At 38.0% G+C, this 21,778-nt stretch overlaps 1 protein-coding gene and 1 long non-coding RNA gene across 3 annotated transcripts; both read right to left on the reverse strand.

Moving 5' to 3' along the window:
• Positions 1-1,377: 1,377 nt before the first annotated feature.
• LOC149107812 (uncharacterized) lies at positions 1,378-7,200 on the reverse strand. Its single transcript, XM_089295941.1, has 3 exons — positions 7,156-7,200; positions 2,965-6,079; positions 1,378-2,662 (listed from the first exon to the last, which is right to left on the reverse strand). Exon 2 carries the CDS (start codon positions 6,057-6,059, stop codon positions 2,967-2,969), a length of 3,093 nt encoding a protein of 1,030 aa, XP_089152067.1. The 5' UTR covers positions 6,060-6,079; positions 7,156-7,200; the 3' UTR covers positions 1,378-2,662; positions 2,965-2,966.
• An 8,389-nt stretch (positions 7,201-15,589) lies between these two features.
• On the reverse strand, positions 15,590-20,716 carry LOC149107813 (uncharacterized). Of its 2 annotated transcripts, none has more exons than XR_016209131.1 (2): positions 20,384-20,716; positions 15,590-17,530 (listed from the first exon to the last, which is right to left on the reverse strand). It is a non-coding gene; the product is annotated as an uncharacterized LOC149107813 (long non-coding RNA). The 2 variants fall into 2 exon arrangements; XR_016209132.1 differs by having other exon boundaries at positions 20,036-20,716.
• Between the last annotated feature and the right edge of the window lie 1,062 nt (positions 20,717-21,778).

A 21,778-nucleotide genomic window follows, 5' to 3' on the forward strand; every position in this document is an offset into this window, starting at 1 on the left:
TGTCACAGCTCTACATTATTGTTAACTGAGAGGGTAAATAATACCATTTTAGCTACTTACTACAGTAGGTTCCCTTTGAAAAGTGAAAAGTACGAATTGCAGGTTCGGGTGTTTCCAGAAATTCCAAGAAAACAGCTGATCATAAAGTGCGGTTTAAGAAATTTGTTTAGAAAGACTGTGAAGTTTACAGAGAAAGAACGTTTTTCAGTTTTCTCTTCCGCATTCCGCCATTAACTTATTTAAAATCTCCCGCATCCCGCCTGCGTAATGTATTTTCACGCATGCTTGATGGGTACGCCTGGAAATGCCCTACAAAATAAAGCAATTCCGATTTCATTTGTCGCTATCCTCAGTGCCTCCCTCCCCTGGTAGGGTAACTTGGTACTCGCGAGTGTAAATTATTTGATGCACTTTGGAAAACCAAGTTATCAATCGAGGAAATTCGAACGAAGTTTTACTGGAGCTACTGTCAATCAAGCTATATCAGAACGATTGAATTTGACTTTGATCAGTACGTAATGCAACTCCCACAAAACATCCCACCAATTGTTGTTGTTTTTCTTTGTAAAATAAGGCTAGTATAAATATATATTTGTTTGTATTAGAGAGTTGTTTTCGTTATGGGATAGCGTAAAGTCCTACTTAGACAATTTCGGCAGGAGTATGACGCATGTGCTAAAGCAGGTCAGTAATAGAATTCTAGCAGATTACTCCTGGCAGGAGTTTTGATTCTTGGACTTACCGGCCTATTAGAGGAGGTTTTTGTAGTATCCGGAACATTTAATGACAATGTTATCTGTAGCAGCCTGTATTTTATGGCAAGGTAGTTATTAAGCAGATCTCAGCGTTCTGTTTCGTTCTTTCTGGGTCGGGATTTTGCCATAAGAACCGTTTCCATGGAAACGGTCATGACACGTATATTTTTGGTTTTTTGAAAGCACGTCCCGGTGGTCATATAATAAACTACTTACTAACCTAGCTTGCTCGAGCCGTACTGGGGAATATTGGCCTTCGCGCGGTCGTTATTGTATGGACCTCGCTTCGCTCTGTCCGTAATGCAACGAGCTTGGGCCATTATTCCCCAGTACGACGTAAGTAAGCTAGGTTAGTAACAGGTTAATATTTCACATTGTTTCTAAGAAAATATCCTCTTAATTACCGTTGCGGAAAATACAATATAGAAAAATTTATAATTTTTTGTGTGCAAATATACAAGATGCTCAGACACCGCGCGTTAACTCCCGGAAATCATGCACTTGATCCCGGCATGCATTTACTTAGCTGCTGCATATTAGTGAAGGCAAACCAGGAATGCATGGTTTCCAGTCTGGACTACAGCTCTGAACCGATAAGAAAGGGGATAGCGAGTAAACTGTGTGATGTTAAAAATGATCTCACTTTATTTACAAGAGGCACTAGAACACACGTCAAAAACTATCTAGTGCTAAATTTAGATTGAATTAAATTTCAAACGCATTAATATAACTATAGAGACAGTAACTACCCTAAAGTCATCATCAGTTCTCGAGGCGCCAGTAGGCGCATAGTCTAAAGTAATACAAGATATTGCTTGAGGCAAATTAAATTAAATGGTATTATAAGGAGATCAATATCATTTATCAAGCATTCAAACACAACTTTCTTAACTGGACTACCTAAACTCAGTGATTGATGCGTTTTGCAAATGAACAGAATCTACAAACAATCCAATACGCTTCAGCAAAGTACTTTTCCTGCTCAGTTGTGTTTTTGTTTGTTGAGTTCCTGGACATTAGCAAAAGTCAAAAAACTGAGTGATAAAAAGACAAAGAGAAAACTCATTCGCACTAACAATTTAAAAAATGGAACTTTTAATATGATACCATAAACGACACTTTTTATAAGTAATGGCGCACTGTTTAAACCGCTAGTCATAAGTTATGTCGTGCGCGAGGTGACTCCTGGGTGAAAAACAACTGGAATCAAGCAAACACTTATCCTGAAGGACAAGGCAAATTCTAGGCTTGATAAGAAGGAAATTTTAATTTTTCATACATTATAATCGCTCGGTAACAGTGGGTCGCGGGAGGGGTGAGTGGGAAACATTCTCAACAGGGACAACTTTTCACCATGTAAGTAGGCCCTTAACTTGCAACCGACACTTAACCACCAGTCGCTTAGCGGCGATAGTGGGTTAAATCGAAGAGATTTAGACTTAAAAAACACTCAGAGAAAATTAATTCTCTCTACTCAATTACCATATAGTTTTGTTAACGTAAGTTCTGAGAATTTAGTGTCACATCAAGACGATTGGTCTATACTCATCACCTGTCTCCCGGACAATGTGTTGATGATCTTTAACTAATGGCTACTCACTTTCTGATCTCTAGCTATTACTTTCCTTTCTCGTTCATAAGACTTGCCACGAAGTTATTTCTTGAAAAACCTAACTCGTACATTTGATTCAAAATTGTTTGTATTCGAAGGACGTCTCACACGGAGAAAAAGTGGCAACGAATTTAAACAGTGTTTATCTGATGCATGTGAGCGCAATCTTAAATTACAACGCTTAAAAGCCTGGAAACGTAGCTGTTACCATGCGTCTCTGTAAGAACAGGAAAATAACCCTTGGCTACACAGACACTCATGATCAGAGTGCGCACTCAGTTGTTAGAGGTTATTGCTGAAAAGTATCAAACAAAAGCGTCTATAAATCACATTGTTTGTCCAGTTGATGATTTACATGGTTAGCATAAACACTCACGCTTCATTGGCGAGGGCGAGGCTTCGAGGGAACTACCAACAGATGAAATCGTTGCGCGAGTGTTCTAAATGCAAACGATTTCAAGAACCGTTGTTGACATGTCTAGCAGGATTTGGATCTCCTAACTTATGACATGCAATGGCGACAGTTTCGTTAACGTTTATTAGCTTGCCCTCCCCTCCCTCCGCCAAAAAAGCATTTTGTTTCTTAAAAATACTTACCGTTATATCCCAAAGTCAAATGTCACGTTATCTCCAATCAGCATAAACGGCGCCCAATCGCGAACGTTGTTAAAGCCGTTACCTCTCATCCATTTCATGGCCTGGTGAAGAGATTCACTGGCACTCTCCCCACAAACAAGATGCTCGTAGAAACGACACATTAGCTGCTCTGTTGCTTTGTCACTTATGGCCCATAGAGCCACCAAAACGGACCGTGCACCGGATCCTAAGAACGCTCGAGCGATCCCAACGACTCCTTCGGCTCTAATCTGCCCACGTGCACTATGACAGCAGCTAAGTACCACCAGTTTAGCTCGCAGTTGAACGTTTGCAATGTCAGACATCGTCAATAGGTAATCTTCTTCTTCTGGAAGCCTGTTAGGAGGTCCTACTGGAGAAAGGGCAATTTCTCCTCTTTCGGCATTACCATGGGCTGCAAAATGTATAAGACTCACTGAATGTAGCCCGTCAAGTACCGCCTGCTTGGTTGCCTGCCGTCCCAACAAAGGTTGAACACCTAGCAGTCGTCCAATCCTGACTGCTTCATTTCCTGCACAGGGTAACCTAGAAACCCACCTCTTCGTTCCTTTGTAACGCACCGTACCGACAACTGGATCCCCCACTATCAGAGCACCAGTCTGACTGTGATAGTATACAGAACTGTCCTGAAGGAGCTTGAGAGTCGTCAAAGAAGGAACGATGCGGATTCTGAATTTCTCTGATAAATGCCTCCCGCCTTCATCTGTTAACGCTGGAAATGGAACTTGGTTTAAGAAGCGATCAGGAACAACAATGAGCTCGGGCTCCTCAAGTAGATCAGCTACCGGACGGATTAACACTCTGTAGTACAAAGAAACGCTCGATTCGGAGTTTTGACTTTCTTCATCTCCTTCCTCTATAAGTCTCAATGCTGCGAGGTTCTCAACGTCACTTAAAGATCGATCTTCGCAATCTTCCTCGGATAAAATAGCAAAGCTCCGAAAGCTTTTTGCGAAGAAATCATGTAACTTGCCAACTGGTCCGGCACCAACTAGTTTCTCATCCACTGTTATTCTTCGGAACTGAATGATTCCTCTTGTCTTGAGAATCCAGAAAGACAGATCATTATTATAATAAGAAATGTACAGACAAGAGGAGTTACTTTCTTTTTTCATAATATTTTCAATACCAATCCACGATTGCGGATCAGCTGAGATTTGGCTTTTAAGAGAATACTGAGTTGCCATCAAGTCTGCTAATGCTCTAGCCCGAGCCAGCTCTAAAACATAAAGTGCATGGTTCGGATTTCCCGAAAAACAAAGGAATGCACTAAGATTCCGGTAAAGAAAATCGCGATCATCTGAAGACGATACCTTAAAATCGTCGTTGTCCCCTAACAAACTTCGTAAAGTTTCGCTTCTGTTCATACTCAAAAACAGACAGTCAAACGCTTCCTGGATCCTATATCGGCATAACTTCACCACTGAAAGATTACAAAGACATTGGCACTCTTTGCCTAAGTCTTCAATGTCTCGACTAATTGACAATGCCCTCTCAATATAATCTTCAGCCATGACATATTCACCAAGAGATTGATACAATGCTCCTAAGTTTCCGTAATCTGCTGCTTCTCCTTCTTTGTCACCAATTTGTATTCTAATGGCAAGTGCTTTCTCAAGATATTCTTTAGCCTTGTCATATTCACCAAGAGAGTGAAACACAGTTTCTAAGTTTCCGTAATCTGCTGCTTCTCCTTCTTTGTCACCAATTTGTATTCTAATGGCAAGTGCTTTCTCAAGATATTCTTTGGCTTTGTGATATTCACCAAGAGATTGAAACACAGTTCCTAAGTTTCCGTAAACTGCTGCTTCTCCTTTTTTGTCACCAATTTGTATTTTGATGGCAAGTGCTTTCTCAAGATATTCTTTGGCTTTGTGATATTCACCAAGAGATTCAAACACAGTTCCTAAGTTTCCGTAATCTGCTGCTTCTCCTTCTTTGTCACCAATTTGTATTCTAATGGCAAGGGCTTTCTCAAGATATTCTTTGGCTTTGTGATATTCACCAAGAGATTGAAACACAGTTCCTAAGTTTCCGTAATCTGCTGCTTCTCCTTCTTTGTGACCAATTTGTATTCTAATGGCAAGTGCTTTCTCAAGATATTCTTTGGCTTTGTGATATTCACCAAGACAGTGAAACAAAGTTCCTAAGTTTCCGTAATCTGCTGCTTCTCCTTGTTTGTCACCAATTTGTATTCTAATGGCAAGTGCTTTCTCAAGATATTCTTTGGCTTTGTGATATTCACCAAGAGATTCAAACACAGTTCCTAAGTTTCCGTAATCTGCTGCTTCTCCTTCTTTGTCACCAATTTGTATTCTAATGGCAAGTGCTTTCTCAAGATATTCTTTGGCTTTGTGATATTCACCAAGAGATTGAAACACAGTTCCTAAGTTTCCGTAAACTGCTGCTTCTCCTTTTCTGTCACCAATTTGTATTTTGATGGCAAGTGCTTTCTCAAGATATTCTTTGGCTTTGTGATATTCACCAAGAGATTTAAACACAGTTCCTAAGTTTCCGTAATCTGCTGCTTCTCCTTCTTTGTCGCCAATTTGTATTCTGATGGCAAGTGCTTTCTCAAGATATTTTTCAGCTTTGTCATATTTGCAAAGAGAAAAGGACAGAGTTCCCAAGTTTCCGTACGAAGTGGCTTCTCCCTTTTTGTCACCCATTTCCTTCATGATTTTTATGGCTTTCTCATAAAGTTCCTTTGCTTCTTTGTATCGATATTGCTGTTTACATATTTTAGCCATTGCTATATTTAGATTCCTTTCCTCGTCTTTTTTACTACACTTGCGGTAAATTTCAAGAAGTTCCCTGCCGTAGATTAAGGCTTTTGTATAATCAGGGATATGACAATACGCATTGAAAAAAGTTTGATAAATGTAAATGTTGAATAAATTGAAAAGTTCTCCCGCTTTTAGTACTTCGTTATTTAGGCAGATCAAACATTCTTGGCAGACCTCAATGGCCTTTAGACCACGATCAGTGTTAAGAAGGAAAGTAGCAACAACCAAGCCAATAGAGATGGCTTGTAAAATGTCTGTTATGATGCCCATGGCGTCCCTCTCTATAGGCCCTGTCAAGCGGATAACACGAATCAAGATTTGTAGCTATTTCGAGTAATAATATATTTTTGTACGTCTTTCAACCTGGTTGTCTAAGTGGGTAATGGCGAATTCAAAGCTGGGGGTAGTCCTGTTATGGACTTGCATTTTGTCATAGGGGAGCAGAAATAGTTCCAATCTAAATAAAACAGAAAACTGATGAAAATACGAGGCCGTTGGTTGAATGCAGTTAGTTGTTTTGGCGTGTGTGAAAACCGTCGGGTTGATCATGTCAGGGCAATGCGTTTTTTTTCTTAGAGTTGCATTTGCCTTTTCGTTTTTCTTTTTTTTCCCGCAAAAATCACCGTTAAAGTTCAGGCTGCTTACTAGTCCTTTTTTTTAGTTAAGTATTTTTGTGACTCTTTATCGATCCCAAAATTATTTTATCAGTGTTGAGTCCTTCAAAATCTCTACTCTAGCCTATTAATAAAAATGTCGCCGAGCAGATTGCGTCCGATCAGTAAAAGAAAAACACACTGAACATAGCCGAGCTCAGTCACATTCATATTTTTTAAAAATATATAATAAAACTATGTATCTGGCGTGCGACTGCTAATTCCAGTTCTGGCTACTCTACTCAAATGACGGTGATAATTTAACTGTTTAATGTTTCCCGTTTTCTCCAATCATTGAGCTCGCGGAAGTCCCCCTTTTTTTCCTCGAAAGTGCAGAGCGACTGTGAACAGTTAACGTGGTGATTTCAGTCCAATATGAATAACAAAGCTGAATCTGATTTGCACTCACCACTTCTGCACTAGAATGGAACAAAAACCAATATGCGCCGACAACGATAATATTTCCTGTAAAAATTGTTAAGAGGGAAAAGTTAAGCAGATTTTTACTCCACAACGGTACCTCCAAACAAGAATTCGTTTGATTTATTTCTTCGCGTGACTTACAGCACTCGAAAACTGAAGAAAATCAGTCACGCGATTCATGAAAAATCTCTTTCAGTGTAAATTGAAACTATTAAACATCGCTTTCAAATACACGTTATATGTGTATGAAACGGTATCAATCACGAACAGCTTAAAGTTTACAAACTTACTGTGTTCAGTCTCTCGATCCTTGGACGAAATTAAATCAAAAGTGATAGAGACTGAAGAGCAAAAACAAATGCAAATTAGAGAGTGGAATTAATTACTGATGGCAAAATCCAATGCCTTTGAAAGCATATTGCGTTGTTGATTATAGTTAATAGATTGAAATGATTATTAAGCCCAACAAAGTCCTTTGTTGTATGTTTTTGTTTTCATTTCGGTCTTGACCGTGCTTTAAACACAATAGGTAATTATTTCTGTTTCACAGACTATATAATTCAACTGAGAAGTTTCGGTTACGTGGTTTATGCCTATTATATATAATCTCAAAACGAAAGACTGTTTACTGTGTGGACCTTCCAACATAAATCGTGGCATCTTTGTTTGCTCTTTTGAAGTTTGTCAAGTTTAAAAACTATATGCCCCTCTACTAACTATGAGTTGATTAATGAATAAAGTTTACATTCCTCGCCTTCCTTTCATAGAAACTAACTGACTTGCTCACAAGACAAATACGACACATAAAGACGACGGGCTTTTGCCATCGTTCTGTTGTAATTCTTCATATTTGTTATATGCGAGTGCTCATTTCATAAGTTACTTTGCACGATCTCATTGAGTTCCTTCTGCCGCCGTCTCATGGTAACAATATCAATCGACAGAAGTAAAAACTTTCTCTTTGTCACAGCAAACAATTGAGTTTGGGATTTATTATCACTGCATGATTGTCTGAAGGTCGTGGCTATCATAATTGAGCTCTATATTATTCTAACTGGTTAAGACACCAGACGATGCAAAGTGAAACTACGAAAACCACTTGATGGGTTCTCGATATCTCGAGAAAACACTGATTATCCTAATACGTCATGCATGGAAGATCTATTTTGAAGTTGGCGGAATGTGCCATTTTGAAGTTGGCGTAAACTTGGCGGAATATGCAAGATAAGCTGAAAATCATGGCGGGATGTGGAATGTGGGATGTAGGATTCGGGATAAAAATATCTTGGCCTGAGCAGCATGTGCTAATTTCAACCAGGAAATGTGGGATAAATTTGATATTGAGCGGCGGGATGTGGGATAAAAAACAGCAAATCTCAGTTACTCAATGCCTGGAGAAGTAAATTTATCTTTCGGGAGTGTTTGGAAACACTAATGAGTTTGTAAAACAGTTTTCCAATCGCGTTTCGGTCACACCAGCGTCATTAACTATAACTGGTTCAAATTAGTCTTTAATAACATGACGTTAAAGTTAAAAGTAGTTCCTGATTACGGTCGATGCTACGGCAACAAATTCTCCCAGGTTCTTTCTTTGCATTCAAAAATTAGATCGACTGCAAACAGTTTGCTTAATGATTTCAGTCTACTATGGGTAACAAAGCTGTTAAAATAGTGATTTATACTCACTGGTTTTGGTGAGTCGACCACAATGAAACCAAAATGACTACGCGTCAATAACAGGACCTTTTCCTCTGAAAAGTAGAAGAGGAGGAAAAGTTTAGCAAATTATTACTGCGCAAACGATGCTTCCAAACAATTATTCGCGTGACGTAATTTTCGCGTGACTCACTAAGAGCTCTTACAAGAAAAAGAAAATCAGCCACGCGATTCATGCAAACCTCTCCCAGTGTAAATTTAAAGTATTGAAAATCAGCTGTACTTATTATACGCGCACTCAACGTTATCAGTCATGCACAGACAGCTTACAGTTTATAAACTTACCGTGTTCAGTTTCTCGGTCTTCTGATGAAAGTGAAACAAGAGTGATGGAAACTGAAACAACACTGGGGGGTTTTCCTGCAAGACAATAAGAGGTCCAATAGGAAATCAAAACAATTTAAAATTGAAATATGTTTTAAACGTTGAGCAAAACAATTAAATAAAAACATTCGAAAGTATGTTACATTTTGTCTTTCCTATGTGCATTCTTTGTCAAATACTGACCGTTAAGTCTAATAGCTTTCAAAGTACATTGATTGTTTGACCATATCTAATAATCAGTATAATGGTTATCAAGCTAGAAAAATTTCTTTGTTGTCTGTTGTTTTCGCTCTTTGGTTTAACCGTGCATAAAACACTATAGGTGTTAACTCAGTTCTGACTTATTGGTTAACCAACTTAAGGTTACTTCCCACCTTCGCGGGTGCCCTTCGGGAAAAAAATTGTACGCGCGCCAGTTTCAATAAAACGCCAACAAACTATGTATCATAAGAAAGCTTAATAAATGTACTTTACGAAAAAAATACAATTTTAGCAATGTTTTCTTTTAGGAAGTGTCAGGAGGCGGTAAGGCGTGAAACGACCGAGGCTTCTTCTATTGAATTTATCGGGTATCGGATTCCGCAGTACGAGCAAAATGGCTGCACAGTCTTATTCACAAGCCATCAATCAACAAAAGTGTGTCGGGCTTTTTCGATATTCTGATTAGTTGTCTAGATATCCACTTCTAAAGTTGGAGTAGATAAAAACATGCGAGACGTGTTGCGCAAATGGACGCCACGGGAAAAATGTGTTAAATATCAAAATTTCCCGACACACTTTGGTTTGTCATTATCTCTGGAATGTTCTGGCGAAATTTCACGAAAATCCGTCAAATCTGCATACCCTATCAATTCGCTCAAAGTGGATGTACTCCTCCAAAAATCAAATGCGAGATTTTAGGTTGTAAAGGTTTGTAAACAACTCGTGCCACGCCCGGAGATTATCACGCCTAATGAAACCGCAAACCAATGGAACAACAGGACCTCCCAGGGTCTATGACAACAGATCAAGATTTCCCGGGAAAAGCATCGCATTGCAACATGTTTTTTTATCTCGCTCAGTGGAGTTCAATTCAGGATGGCGACGTAATATAATAGGCAAAGACGCTAAAGACAAAGGTAAAGGCAAAACCCGCGCCAAAAAGGTTTAAGGCGGAAAATGTGCCGCTGAAAAACAAGACGTTAAGGAATCGACGGACAGCTTAAAAAATACCCTTATTGCTGAAATGAGTTTCCTTGGGTGGGTTTCATTTTCTTCATCACTTCCGCCAGATTCCGACGAAGAATCTTGTTTGCAGCCTGCACTGACGTTGACTTTGATTTTTAAGCTACTTGCTCCAAGGATATTCGAACGTTCCGGATCTTCAGCAGATGTCGAGATTGTCGAAGGCGTTTGGCCAAACCAACAGCCTTTGTCGCTTTCGGCAAGGTTTTCTTTTCTTTCCTTGACAATGTGGAGCTTTTTCTTTCTTCTTTGGGCCGGTTTTTTTCGTGTTCTTTACCCAAGGACTTTTTTCTGCTTTTGATTTTTCCATAGGAGTTAGCGTAGAGTTTCCACGTGGGAATTTTTGTCAAGTGCGTGATGTAAATAAAAATATGCAAATGACATGAAATTCGAGCAATGAGCGTTTGCCGCGAAAATTTCCCCAGGGTTCTCGCCCGTTGACAAGATTGTGACACCTTCCTAGTTTATTAACTTTATTTGAAAATACGTTTTTTCTAAATAACTCGGCCGCTTTTTGAGATTTTTAATGTTTTTCTTTTGGAAACACTGGATAAAATGACGAACTTAAATTTTGTCCAATAAAAGAAAAAACGATTTTTTTGGCCTCTGAAGGTGGGAAGTAACCTTAACTGTTTCGCTTAAGTAATTTTAAATGAACTGTTCATGATCGCAAAGCGAAAGATTTTTCACAGTCCTAGACCATCCAGCATAAATCGCATGAATCTCTCGTGAAAGCTGCTTTTGCCATCGGTCTGTTGTAAAATATGGAAGACCGTGAATTAACTTTTCGTCAGTTTGCACTTTATAATATACTTTGTGCGATTTGGGCGAATTCATACTTTCGTTTTCCCATGGTAACAGACATCAGATCTGACAGACTGTTATCTACTAGAAAGCGGTAGAGCTTGCAGTTAATCCCCTCTTTATGATTGTCGGAATATGGTCGCTATCGTAATCGAGCTATATATTATTCTAACTGGTTAAGATAGAAACTAGACGATGCAAAGTTAGCACTGAAGAGCTGTACTAACCACGGCGAAACTTAGCTTTTTAAAGTGAAACTACGAAAACCGCTTGAGGGAGTTCTAGATATTTCGATGAAACACAGATTATCATACTACATCATGCATAGACGGATGTATGTCGAAGGTTTTAGAGTGTCAAAACATAAGCTTTGCGGGAGGCGAGAAAAGCTGAAAATAAGCAGGCAGGATGTGGCCTGAGCAGCAGGTGCTCATTTCAACCAGGAAATTCGAGATAAATTTGATATCGTGGGAATATGAATGACAAAGCTGAAGTTTTTTTGCGTTCGCAGGACGCAGTTCATAATCTTGGGTATACTGTTGTTTCAAGGTGACCTATTTAGACATTTTTTCTTCGAACGTCTGCATTTTCTGCGCCATTTTGAATGACGTCACACGTCATATGCGCAAAGACTATCACACACCTCAAGGTTTTCGTTGTGGTGTGAGCAAGTCTGAGCATCTAAAGACTACCTCGTGGTTTATAGTTTATTTTGTATGTTCATGAACACGACTTTGAATCGCCGTGGCTTTGGGATGTTTACCGTGGGAACAGCTGTGTTTCATTGGCTGTAGTTTGATGTGGTTAGTGCAGGTTGCACAGGGGCTGGTACGCTTTCGCGAGCTAAAATTTATCGGCCTGAATGTTCGGCGCGGGTTGCCCAATAGAGCGAAGGGAGTCATTGTAATTTCGCTAGCCAACATTTATATGGGCTTGAACTGATTGATGTAGGAAGCATCTCAAAGTTAAGCATATTGTCAGGGATTGTCAGAAACTAAAAATGACTGTATTGCACTTGCATTGTACTTGAATTGTTAGAAATACACTTGAATAGGGTTAACAGACACCCTGTTGTTGCTTTTTCAAGACCAAAAGTTAGTATACGAACAATACCGGTCGAGAATCGGCTTTCATAACCATTTCGTGAATGCACAGGAAGTCTTATCACATTTTAAGGATCAGTTATGAATATGACGTGCGTGGCCTCAATTACGGACGACGATGTCGTATTGTGGAGAATTTGCGACAATTCTCTGCGCCAAGACGTTAATTCTCATGCCAAAATTGAAACATGTCGTTACCCAATAAAAAATGTGGAATTATGAGGTGATGCTTTGGTTGACACAAATGATGTGCTGCAAAGTGTATATAGGGCAAACGACTGATGTGGAGGAAAATCTAGACCCTACAATTTTTGATGTCATTGATTCGATCGTCATTTTCTGGGAATTAGAGCATGCACGAAACGATACAACGTGACGTAATAGTGGCGCTAACGGACTAACGTAAGTAGACTAGCTATTATCTAAACATACCAACAAATATACCCCATGTTGCGGGCGTAAACGGGGACGTGGTAGGGATCGGGAGGCAAAAAAAAAACCCGAGAAAGAAAGGGAACAGCACACTATCCCGATGAAGACGCTCGTTTCCAATAAGCATCCCAGTTTAATTTCCTCAACCCGTAAAATTAAAAAAAACAAAAAAGAAAAAAGGACGTTACGCACACACAAGTACGCAGTGCGGACCTATTAGTTTCTTAGACGCGATAATCGCTCCTTCGAATGTTTACGATAAACCAGTTCGCGATTGCAAATGTTTGCTTACATTTGTGCTTCAAGCTTAAAATAATGTACGTTAAAAAAAACACTTTTACAAATTAGCTTTGACGCTGAAACCGATTACCAGTTAATGTGAAAATCTGTAGCGCGAAATTAGAAGGCTTATGTAAATATTTTTGTGAGTCTACGGAAACAGGCGCCGTGACGCAACGTATCAACAAATCGTATTTTATACGGCGGACCTCAAAATAAAAATATATCTGTCTGTAAAACCTCGATTGCTAATGAAAAATGTTGATTTTAATAATAGCCAGAGTTTGAAAGTCAGCAAGTGAAATCATTTAAAGTATATATATTAGTGACGGCGTCGAACGCATTTATAATCTTTGATTAGATCTTAGGTATGTGCACGCTACTAGTCACAAATAGCTTACAGTTTATAAACTTACCGTGTTCAGTTTGTCAGTCTTCTGATAAAAGTGGAACCTAAAGTAATAGAAACTGAAACAGCACTGAGGGAGTTTCCCTGCAAGACAATAGGAGGCCAAAACAAATTAAAATTGAAATAAGGTTCAAACGTTCGGCAAACAATCAAATGAAACATTCGAAAGCAAGTTACATTTTTTCTATTCCCATTCCTTGCTAAACACTGACGGTGAAGTCTAATAGCTTTTAGAGCATATTGGGTCTTTGACCATGGCTAACAATCAGCGAAATGGTTATCAAGCTAGACAAAGTTCCTTGTTGTTCGCTCTTTGCCTCAACTGTGCGTAAAACACAATAGGTTTTAACTCAGTTCTGTCTTATAGATTAACGATGCTTTGCTATGTAAAGGCAAACGATGCAGCTTGCAATTAATCGTCACTTTATGACTGTCTGAATGTCGTGGCCATCATAATCGAGCTATACATTAATCTAACTGGTTAAGACAAAAACCAGACGATACAAAGTTAACTAGAGCTGTACTTACCAAGGCGGAACTTGCTTTGGAAAGTGCCACTACAAAAATCGCTTGAGGGGTTCTAGATATTTCAAGGAAACACGGATCATCATAATACGTCATGCATGGAGGATGTATTTTTAAAGTTTCTGGAGTTTGAAAACATAACCTTGGCGGGATGCGGGAAAAGCTGAAAATCCAGGCAGGATGCGGGATGTGGGATTCGGGATGAAAATATCTCGGCCTGAGAAGCATGTTCTCATTTCAACCAGGAAATGCGGGATAAATTTGATATTGAGGGACGGGATGTGGGGTGAAAAACAGCAATTCACAGTTACTTACACTGGAAAAGTTGAAAATTTACAGAGTATGTAAATAACATGTAATTAACATGTAAATAATCAAAAAGAGACTGTAAAGATTAATTTACATGATTTTTTCCCTTTTACATGTTTTGGAGGTTTCATGTAAAAAACATGTAAATGTTTCAAGTGAAACATGTAAATGATGAAGAAAACACTGTAAATGTTTCAAAGCAAAGGGCTAAGATCATGTAAATAACATGTAAACTGTGCCTGCAAATACTGTAAATAGCCTGTAAATTTCTTGTGATTCAACCTGGAAACCCGTAAATAACATGTAAATTTAATACAGGGAGGCTGCCATAATACTCTAAATAAATAACATGTAAATAAAAAGGGGAGGCTGTAAACAACATGTAAATTAAAAAAGGGAGGCTGTAAATAACATGGAAAATGAAAACAGGAGCCTGTAAATAACATGTAAATCGAAAAAGGGAGCCTGTAAATAACGTGTAAATCGAAAAATGGAGTCTGTAAATAACATGGAAATTAAAAAAGGAGCCCATAAAGAACATGTAAATCGAAACAGGGAGCCTGCCAATAACATGTAACTCGTAAAAGGGAGCCTGTAAATAACATGTAAATGGAAAAAGGAGCCTGTAAATAACATGTAAATCGAAAACGGGAGCCTGTAAATAACATGTAAATCGAAACAGGGAGACTGTAAATAACATGTAAATGGAAAAAGAGAGCCTGTAAATAACATGGAAATCGAAAAAGGGAGCCTGTAAATAACATGTAAGTCGGAAAAGGGAGCCTGTAAATAACTTGCAAATCGAAAAAGGGAGCCTGTAAATAGCATGTAAATGGAAAAAGAGAGCCTGTAAATAACATGGAAATCGAAAAAGGGAACCTGCAAATAACATGGAAATTGAAAAGGGGAGCCTGTAAATAACCTGTAAATTGAAAAAGAGAACCTGCAAATAACATGTAACTCGTAAAAGGGAGCCTGTAAATAACATGTAAATGGAAAAAGGAGCCTGTAAATAACATGTAAATCGAAAACGGGAGCCTGTAAATAACATGTAAATCGAAACAGGGAGACTGTAAATAACATGTAAATGGAAAAAGAGAGCCTGTAAATAACATGGAAATCGAAAAAGGGAGCCTGTAAATAACATGTAAGTCGGAAAAGGGAGCCTGTAAATAACTTGCAAATCGAAAAAGGGAGCCTGTAAATAGCATGTAAATGGAAAAAGAGAGCCTGTAAATAACATGGAAATCGAAAAAGGGAACCTGCAAATAACATGGAAATTGAAAAGGGGAGCCTGTAAATAACCTGTAAATTGAAAAAGAGAACCTGCAAATAACATGTAAATCGAAAAAGGGAGCCTGTAAATAACCTGGAAATTGAAAAAGGGAGCCTGTAAATAACCTGTAAATTGAAAAAGGGAGCTTGCAAATAACCTGTAAATTGAAAAAGGGAGCCTGTAAATAACATGTAAATCAAAAAAGGGAGCCTGGAAATAACCTGGAAATGTAAAAAGGGAGCCTGTAAATAACATGTAAATCGAAAAAGGGAGGCAGAAACCCTGTACGATAAATAACTTGTAAATAATAACTTGAAGAAAAATACATGGAATGTACTGTTTTATTGTAATCAAATCTGTTGACCTTAATTATAATAGTAGAAAACATGCAAATTTATACAGAATCAGAAATTTATTGCAATCAGAACAAACTCAGTAAAATTCAAATAGTTTTTATATGCCATGAATAAGGTTTACAATGTACACATTGCAACAAATAAAACATGTTTTCTTTTCTTTCTATCCATAACAAGACGACTTAAATGTAATTTTGCGCATGGCCAAAATATTTTAAAATACCATGACTGAGTTCCTTTAACCGAATTCAAGCACTGTTCAAGAAGACTACTAAAATTCAAGACCTTTTCAAGATTGTGCAAAACCATGTCATATTCAACTCTATTTAATTCATAAATAGTAAAATGATTAAGAACTATACTGTTGTCAGCTACAACGAGTGAAAATTTTGCAATTTAGGCGTATTACTAAATTAAAATTGTTTGCAAATGGATACCTGTCTTAAATATATACTAAATTCACAAAGTCAAATGTAACATAATGATAATACCTTTGTCATAAAATGAATGAATAAACTGCTTTTTTCTTACTAAGTAATTAATGTAGGATTAAATTAGCCTTAATAATTATTATGAAAAATGTGGGAGGCACGATGGCCTCGTAGTTACATGTAGTGAGCTCAACTCCTGATCGAGCCGTCTGGGTTCAAGCCCTAGGCAGGTACATTCTGTTGTGTTGCTGGGCAACACACATTACTCTCAGTGCCTCTCCACCCAGGTGTATAAGTGGGTACCAGCGAATTTAATGGTGGGGTAACCCTGCAATGGACTGGCATCTCATCCAGGGGAAGTAGAGATAGTCCTAGTCGCTTCCTGCTACAGAAAGCGGGATAAGCTCCAGTCTGTTGGGCCACGTGGCTCATATGCAGACTTTACCTTTACCTTATTATGAAAATTACTGCAATGTAAGTGTGAAATATTGATCAACTTTTTTCATAGAGTGAATTGTTCTTTTGAAATAACAGAAAATAGGGAGAAAAAACATTTACCACAAGATAGAGATTGACATTTTAAATTCATCATAAAAACATTCATGCCAAAGGAATACTACATTGCATAACATAAAACAAGGCTTCTGACATCTTTTAGGCTATGTTTACAAAGTCACAGTTTCCTTCTTTTTCCAAAACTGTACAGAATCCAAACAGGACAAACATTTTGGACCCCTGACAAAACACTCACTGTAAACAATATTCAAAATTTTACTTTTTCTTTTTGTGATAAAAAAAAACTGTACTGTAAAAAAAAAAAATTCATAGGGACCTGTTGAAATTGAAAGGCCTATCTAGTACCATAGTTCCCATAACACATCATAAGTTAATAAATTATTGTTCTGGTACTACATGTATGTAAACATAGCCGTTGCTTTTTATGATGAAATCTTATAGCTGCTGTATTGAACAATAAGTATCAACCTAGCAATCTAAGATATTCAAATTTAATGCTAATTCACTAACACAGGTACAGTGTAGGTGATACTTCAAAGCACTGAAAATAATGTTTAAAGTGGTTGAATTTATGCCAGAAAGTGTTGAAGGTCACCATGTTAGACTGTAATGCACCAGGGGCCCATTTCTCGAAGGTCCCAAAAAGTTTTCGCACCCAGAAAGCCATACCAAAATCTGAAATCTTATGCTTACAGAGCTGTTTTATTCGCTTATTCTCAATATGAACAGAGGTTTCCTTCACACAAGAAGTTTCAGGCATATACAGCTCTTAGTTTTTAGACACAGCTCAATTAAAGATGGCTTTATGGGCCCAAAAGGTTTCCAGGGCCTTCAAGAAATGGACCTCGGACCCCTTATAGAGTCATAGGTACTGTAGACTTCTCAGTGGCTGATTTTTTCCTGATCAAGCATCAATGCCAAGGAGTATGCATGTATTGACCACTCTCAATTTTACTTCATCCTACAAGTAACATAAAACATTTCGTTAAATAAGATAAGTTATGTCTGAGTATGAATCAGCAAATTCTGTGTATGATATCAATCAGTGAATTTTACACTGGAGTTATTATTTTGTTTCTTATCATTCCAATTTATACTGTGACATTTGAAATCGGACTGTAGCCGGTCATGTTAACCGGCCAAAGTAATTTTAGCTCGGTCACGTCTCATTTCTGACTGGTCAAGATATTTACGAAAAAATCAAGTACACGTAATGTGAGCTAAATTAAACCCACAAATATAGTTTGTTTGTTCCAGTCACTGCTAGACTGTTTAAAGATTGGCTCAATATTTTTCTGAACAGATTTAACCCCAGTCGCTCGAATGGCATTCCTATCGATCTTGAACGCATGACAAACAGCAAGTGAATGGTCTTTAGCCGTTCAAACAGATACATGTATGCATTGGTGTATGTTTTCATTAGAGGTCATGATAAAAAAGAGATAAAAACTCTCAGATTTACAGTTGGGGATTTGATTGTTTATTCAAGAATGAACAACGTGACCGTCTCAACATGACATGACTGGTCAACATGACCGGCGAGTGAAGTTTTTGGCCGGTCAAGTCACCATTCTGGCCAGACATTGCCCGTTGACCGGCCATTATTTTGAGCCCTGAATATTCATCAATCAAACAGATCATACATCTACATCTGTAGCTACTGTGTGACAAAAAATTTGCATCTCTGATTGGAAGGCACTGAATGTCAGAGGATGTAGAAGAACTAAACTCAAAATCCATGGCACTAACTATTCAATGTTCACTATCTCCTACATTGTAATAATTATGGACAATAAATCAAACTCCTATCAAACAATGTTTAAATAATAAGTCAAGTTATTTGCAGGCACAATTTGATTGTTTCTTACGTGCACTTATGCTCTATTGGTGGACAAAGGTACAGATGATGTCATAAAAGTTTGTTTTTGTTTCTTTGTTATGTATTACGAAGCAGACAGATTCTATGTTGTTGTGCATCTGTTCAGTAATAGATCACAGAAGACATCAAAATGTGGTAAAAACATCAGTGACACACACCTGAAAAATTGACAGATTCTGTGACACACTCTAGTAATGGCTTATGTGACTATTTTTTGTTTTTACCACATTTTGATGTTATCTGTGATCTACTCAAGGCAGGAAAAAACCCAGGTCTGATTTCCTCAGCCAAGTAAATTTTGCTCTTGGGCAAGCGAAAATAGAAGTTCAGTGGCCCAGTGGGCAAGTGAAATTACAATGTAGCGTCAGTAGTCTTGTGAGTCTGACTAAAAATGCCAGCTTGATAAATGATAATTTCCAGTCATTCCATTTCAAAACTTAACACCTAAAGATTAGTTAAAGCAAGAATTAGTTTGGAATCCAAGTGTACTTCATTCGCATTTGTCCTCTGATTTCCTTACTGGCCACCACACTGGCAACTAATATTTAAGTGGGGCAAGTGAAAACTGAAATTGACTGGCCCACTGGGCAAGTGACTTACAATTTTTTTTCCTGCCCTGCTACAGATGCATGAACAGATGCATGACACATGAAACCTACATGTATTTGGTATGAGCCCAATTTCGTACAAGTAAAATGTACAGCTGTGACAGGGCTCTAAAGTGCTCTCTGGTCATCCCAGGGTAAGGTAATCGATTGAAATTGATCCATAAATTGATATAAATCAATAAATTGAAATTAATGTAAGTGTTATCAGTGCTATCAATCAATTGAAAGAAATTCGTACTCACATGCTAGAAAAGTTTCAAGTTATCAGTTTGATTTTACCAAATTTATCAGTCATTAGAGAATCAATTGAAAGTTGGTCTCTCTTTGTTAGTTCACCTAAACTGTAGAAAAATTGTCCCTCAACACAGTGTTTGATTGTAACTTTTTTTATGTAGATTTCAAAGGCACTACCAAAACCCCCCAAAACATAGTCCCTGATACATGTATGCCAGCAAAATATTCTGTTTACGAGATACAATGTTATGTTTTTATGCAGTTGTATTCATGATTTCATATTTCACTTTAAATCTTTTGTTCATTTCTTTCTTATTAAATGTTGCTTAAAAGATAAGCCCATATCAGCAAAATTGATAATGCTTATTGAAAATTTGATCACAATCGATGACTCATGACGAATCCTTTTATTGATTTCTGATATCATTGACTAATTTCTATTGATTGTTATGAAATAATCGATTGACTATACTGTGTCATCCAAGACAAGTAGATTTTCCCGCCTGGGCAAGTTACTCTTCCTTTTTTCAAGTCCTGTGTAGTTTTCATGACAGTTTGAGGTACATGTATACCTCTTCATAAAGTATCATAGTGTTTTTTTTGTGAAAGAAAATACCACAACATTTAACTTACTACAGTATCAGCACCAGTGGGTGCAATGTCCATGTACAGTTGTGTATAACAGCATATTGTAACTTGCATGTAGGTACAACTGTAGACACTTGAGTAACTTCAGAATACTTACTCTAGCATAAGAGAAATTTCTCTGCTGAAGATGGCACATTACATTTTAGCTTACTAGCATTCACATCAGAGGGCAACATAACCTTACAAGAGCATGCATCAGAAAGAATCATGAGGTGCATATAAGCCAATAACAAATGTCGCATGCTCATGCTCAGTTATCGAGAACAGATAATAACAGATAATAAAGCTCTTTATGTACGGCAGGTAAACATCACCAAAGTCGATTCCACAAGCAATGTAACTTCTCCTTGATAATGACACATTCACAACCAAAGGCAAAACGAAATGTATACGTATCTTGACGTTACTTTACTCTGCTCGTTCAATTTATGCAAAACTTGCTTACCTGTTGTTTTTGTTGCCTGTAATCGCTATCTTCAACTTCTGGGTAACGGTAAACTTTGCCTTGAAACCGTGCACGGTGACGAAGCGAAGGTAGAGTGGATTTTGGTCCGCTAAAACAGAGCTCGAGTTCGATGCAAGTTCCAACGAACTGCCAAACATGGCGGGAGAACCGAGAGAACCTGGTACCTAACATGAAGACCGCTGATTCCTGCTTGTTGGAGATCGGGCAATCACCACCAATCACAAGGCTGGTATGCTCTTATAAAGGGACTGGGATAACAGTGATGGCAATGAAAGTACAAAACGGTAGAAATCACCAAAACAAAACAAAACAAAACAAGAAACAAAGAAACAGTGAACATGCAAGGGCAGACTTAGTTGTATTAATCTTACTTGTAGAATGTGCATGTTTCGGAATATTTAATGCTCTAAATCGATGATATTTCGTTCATTCTCAGCGGTTCAGGGGCACAACTGTGACCTCGAACTTTCGCGATATGAGAAGTTTAATGTTTGTTGTTTTCGGATTGTTAAAAATGTCATTTTGGGTACCGAAAAAAAGTCAGCTATCATTTTCGGAAAGGCGATAAGACCTAACGTTTTCGGGAAATGGACAAAAAAGCCCTAATAAGTTCGAGAATACTCAAGCTCCTCTAGAATAACCGAACAGATAAATTTTTTTTGCGCAACCTAAAATTAACCTACAGAGCTTTGAAAGTACACCAGATAGCCTAAAACAGCGTTGAAAAGCATTCGAGAGGAAACGGTCGTTGGGTGTTCCTTATGGTTCCCTGCCTAACCTAACTCCGCGTCAGTTCAAACTCGGTCACCAGGGCTCTTTCCGTCTTGAACTCACACAACACGTGACGCTTTCATGGTCCTTCATGAATAAATACGTACGTGTCCGAGAATTAATTTTTCTCTTTTCTAGAGACGTAAGCTTGGGACGCCTGCATGTGCAGTAACAATTCTAGTTTTATTTTGTCGTTGTGGATGCGCGGAAAGTTCACAAGAAGACAGCTTCGTTAGTGCGGTGTCGCACCCGTGCAACTTCTAGGTTTTCCATTTACATGGTTTTTACGTGTTTCTTACAGGCCCCCTTTTTTCATTTACATTGTTTTTACATGTTTCTTACAGGCCCCCTTTTTTCATTTACATGGTTTTTACATGTTTCTTACAGGCCCCCTTTTTTCATTTACATGGTTTTTACATGTTTCTTACAGGTCCCCTTTTTTCATTTACATGGTTTTTACATGTTTCTTACAGCCCCCCTTTTTTCATTTACATGGTTTTTACATGTTTCTTACAGGTCCCCTTTTTTCATTTACATGGTTTTTACATGTTTCTTACAGGCCCCCTTTTTTCATTTACATGGTTTTTACAGGGTTACAAACAT

This window comes from Orbicella faveolata, unplaced genomic scaffold (assembly GCF_042242905.1).
Source record: "Orbicella faveolata isolate gen_17 unplaced genomic scaffold, um_ofav_v1 contig_26, whole genome shotgun sequence".
NCBI classification, from domain to species: Eukaryota; Metazoa; Cnidaria; class Anthozoa; order Scleractinia; family Merulinidae; genus Orbicella; species Orbicella faveolata.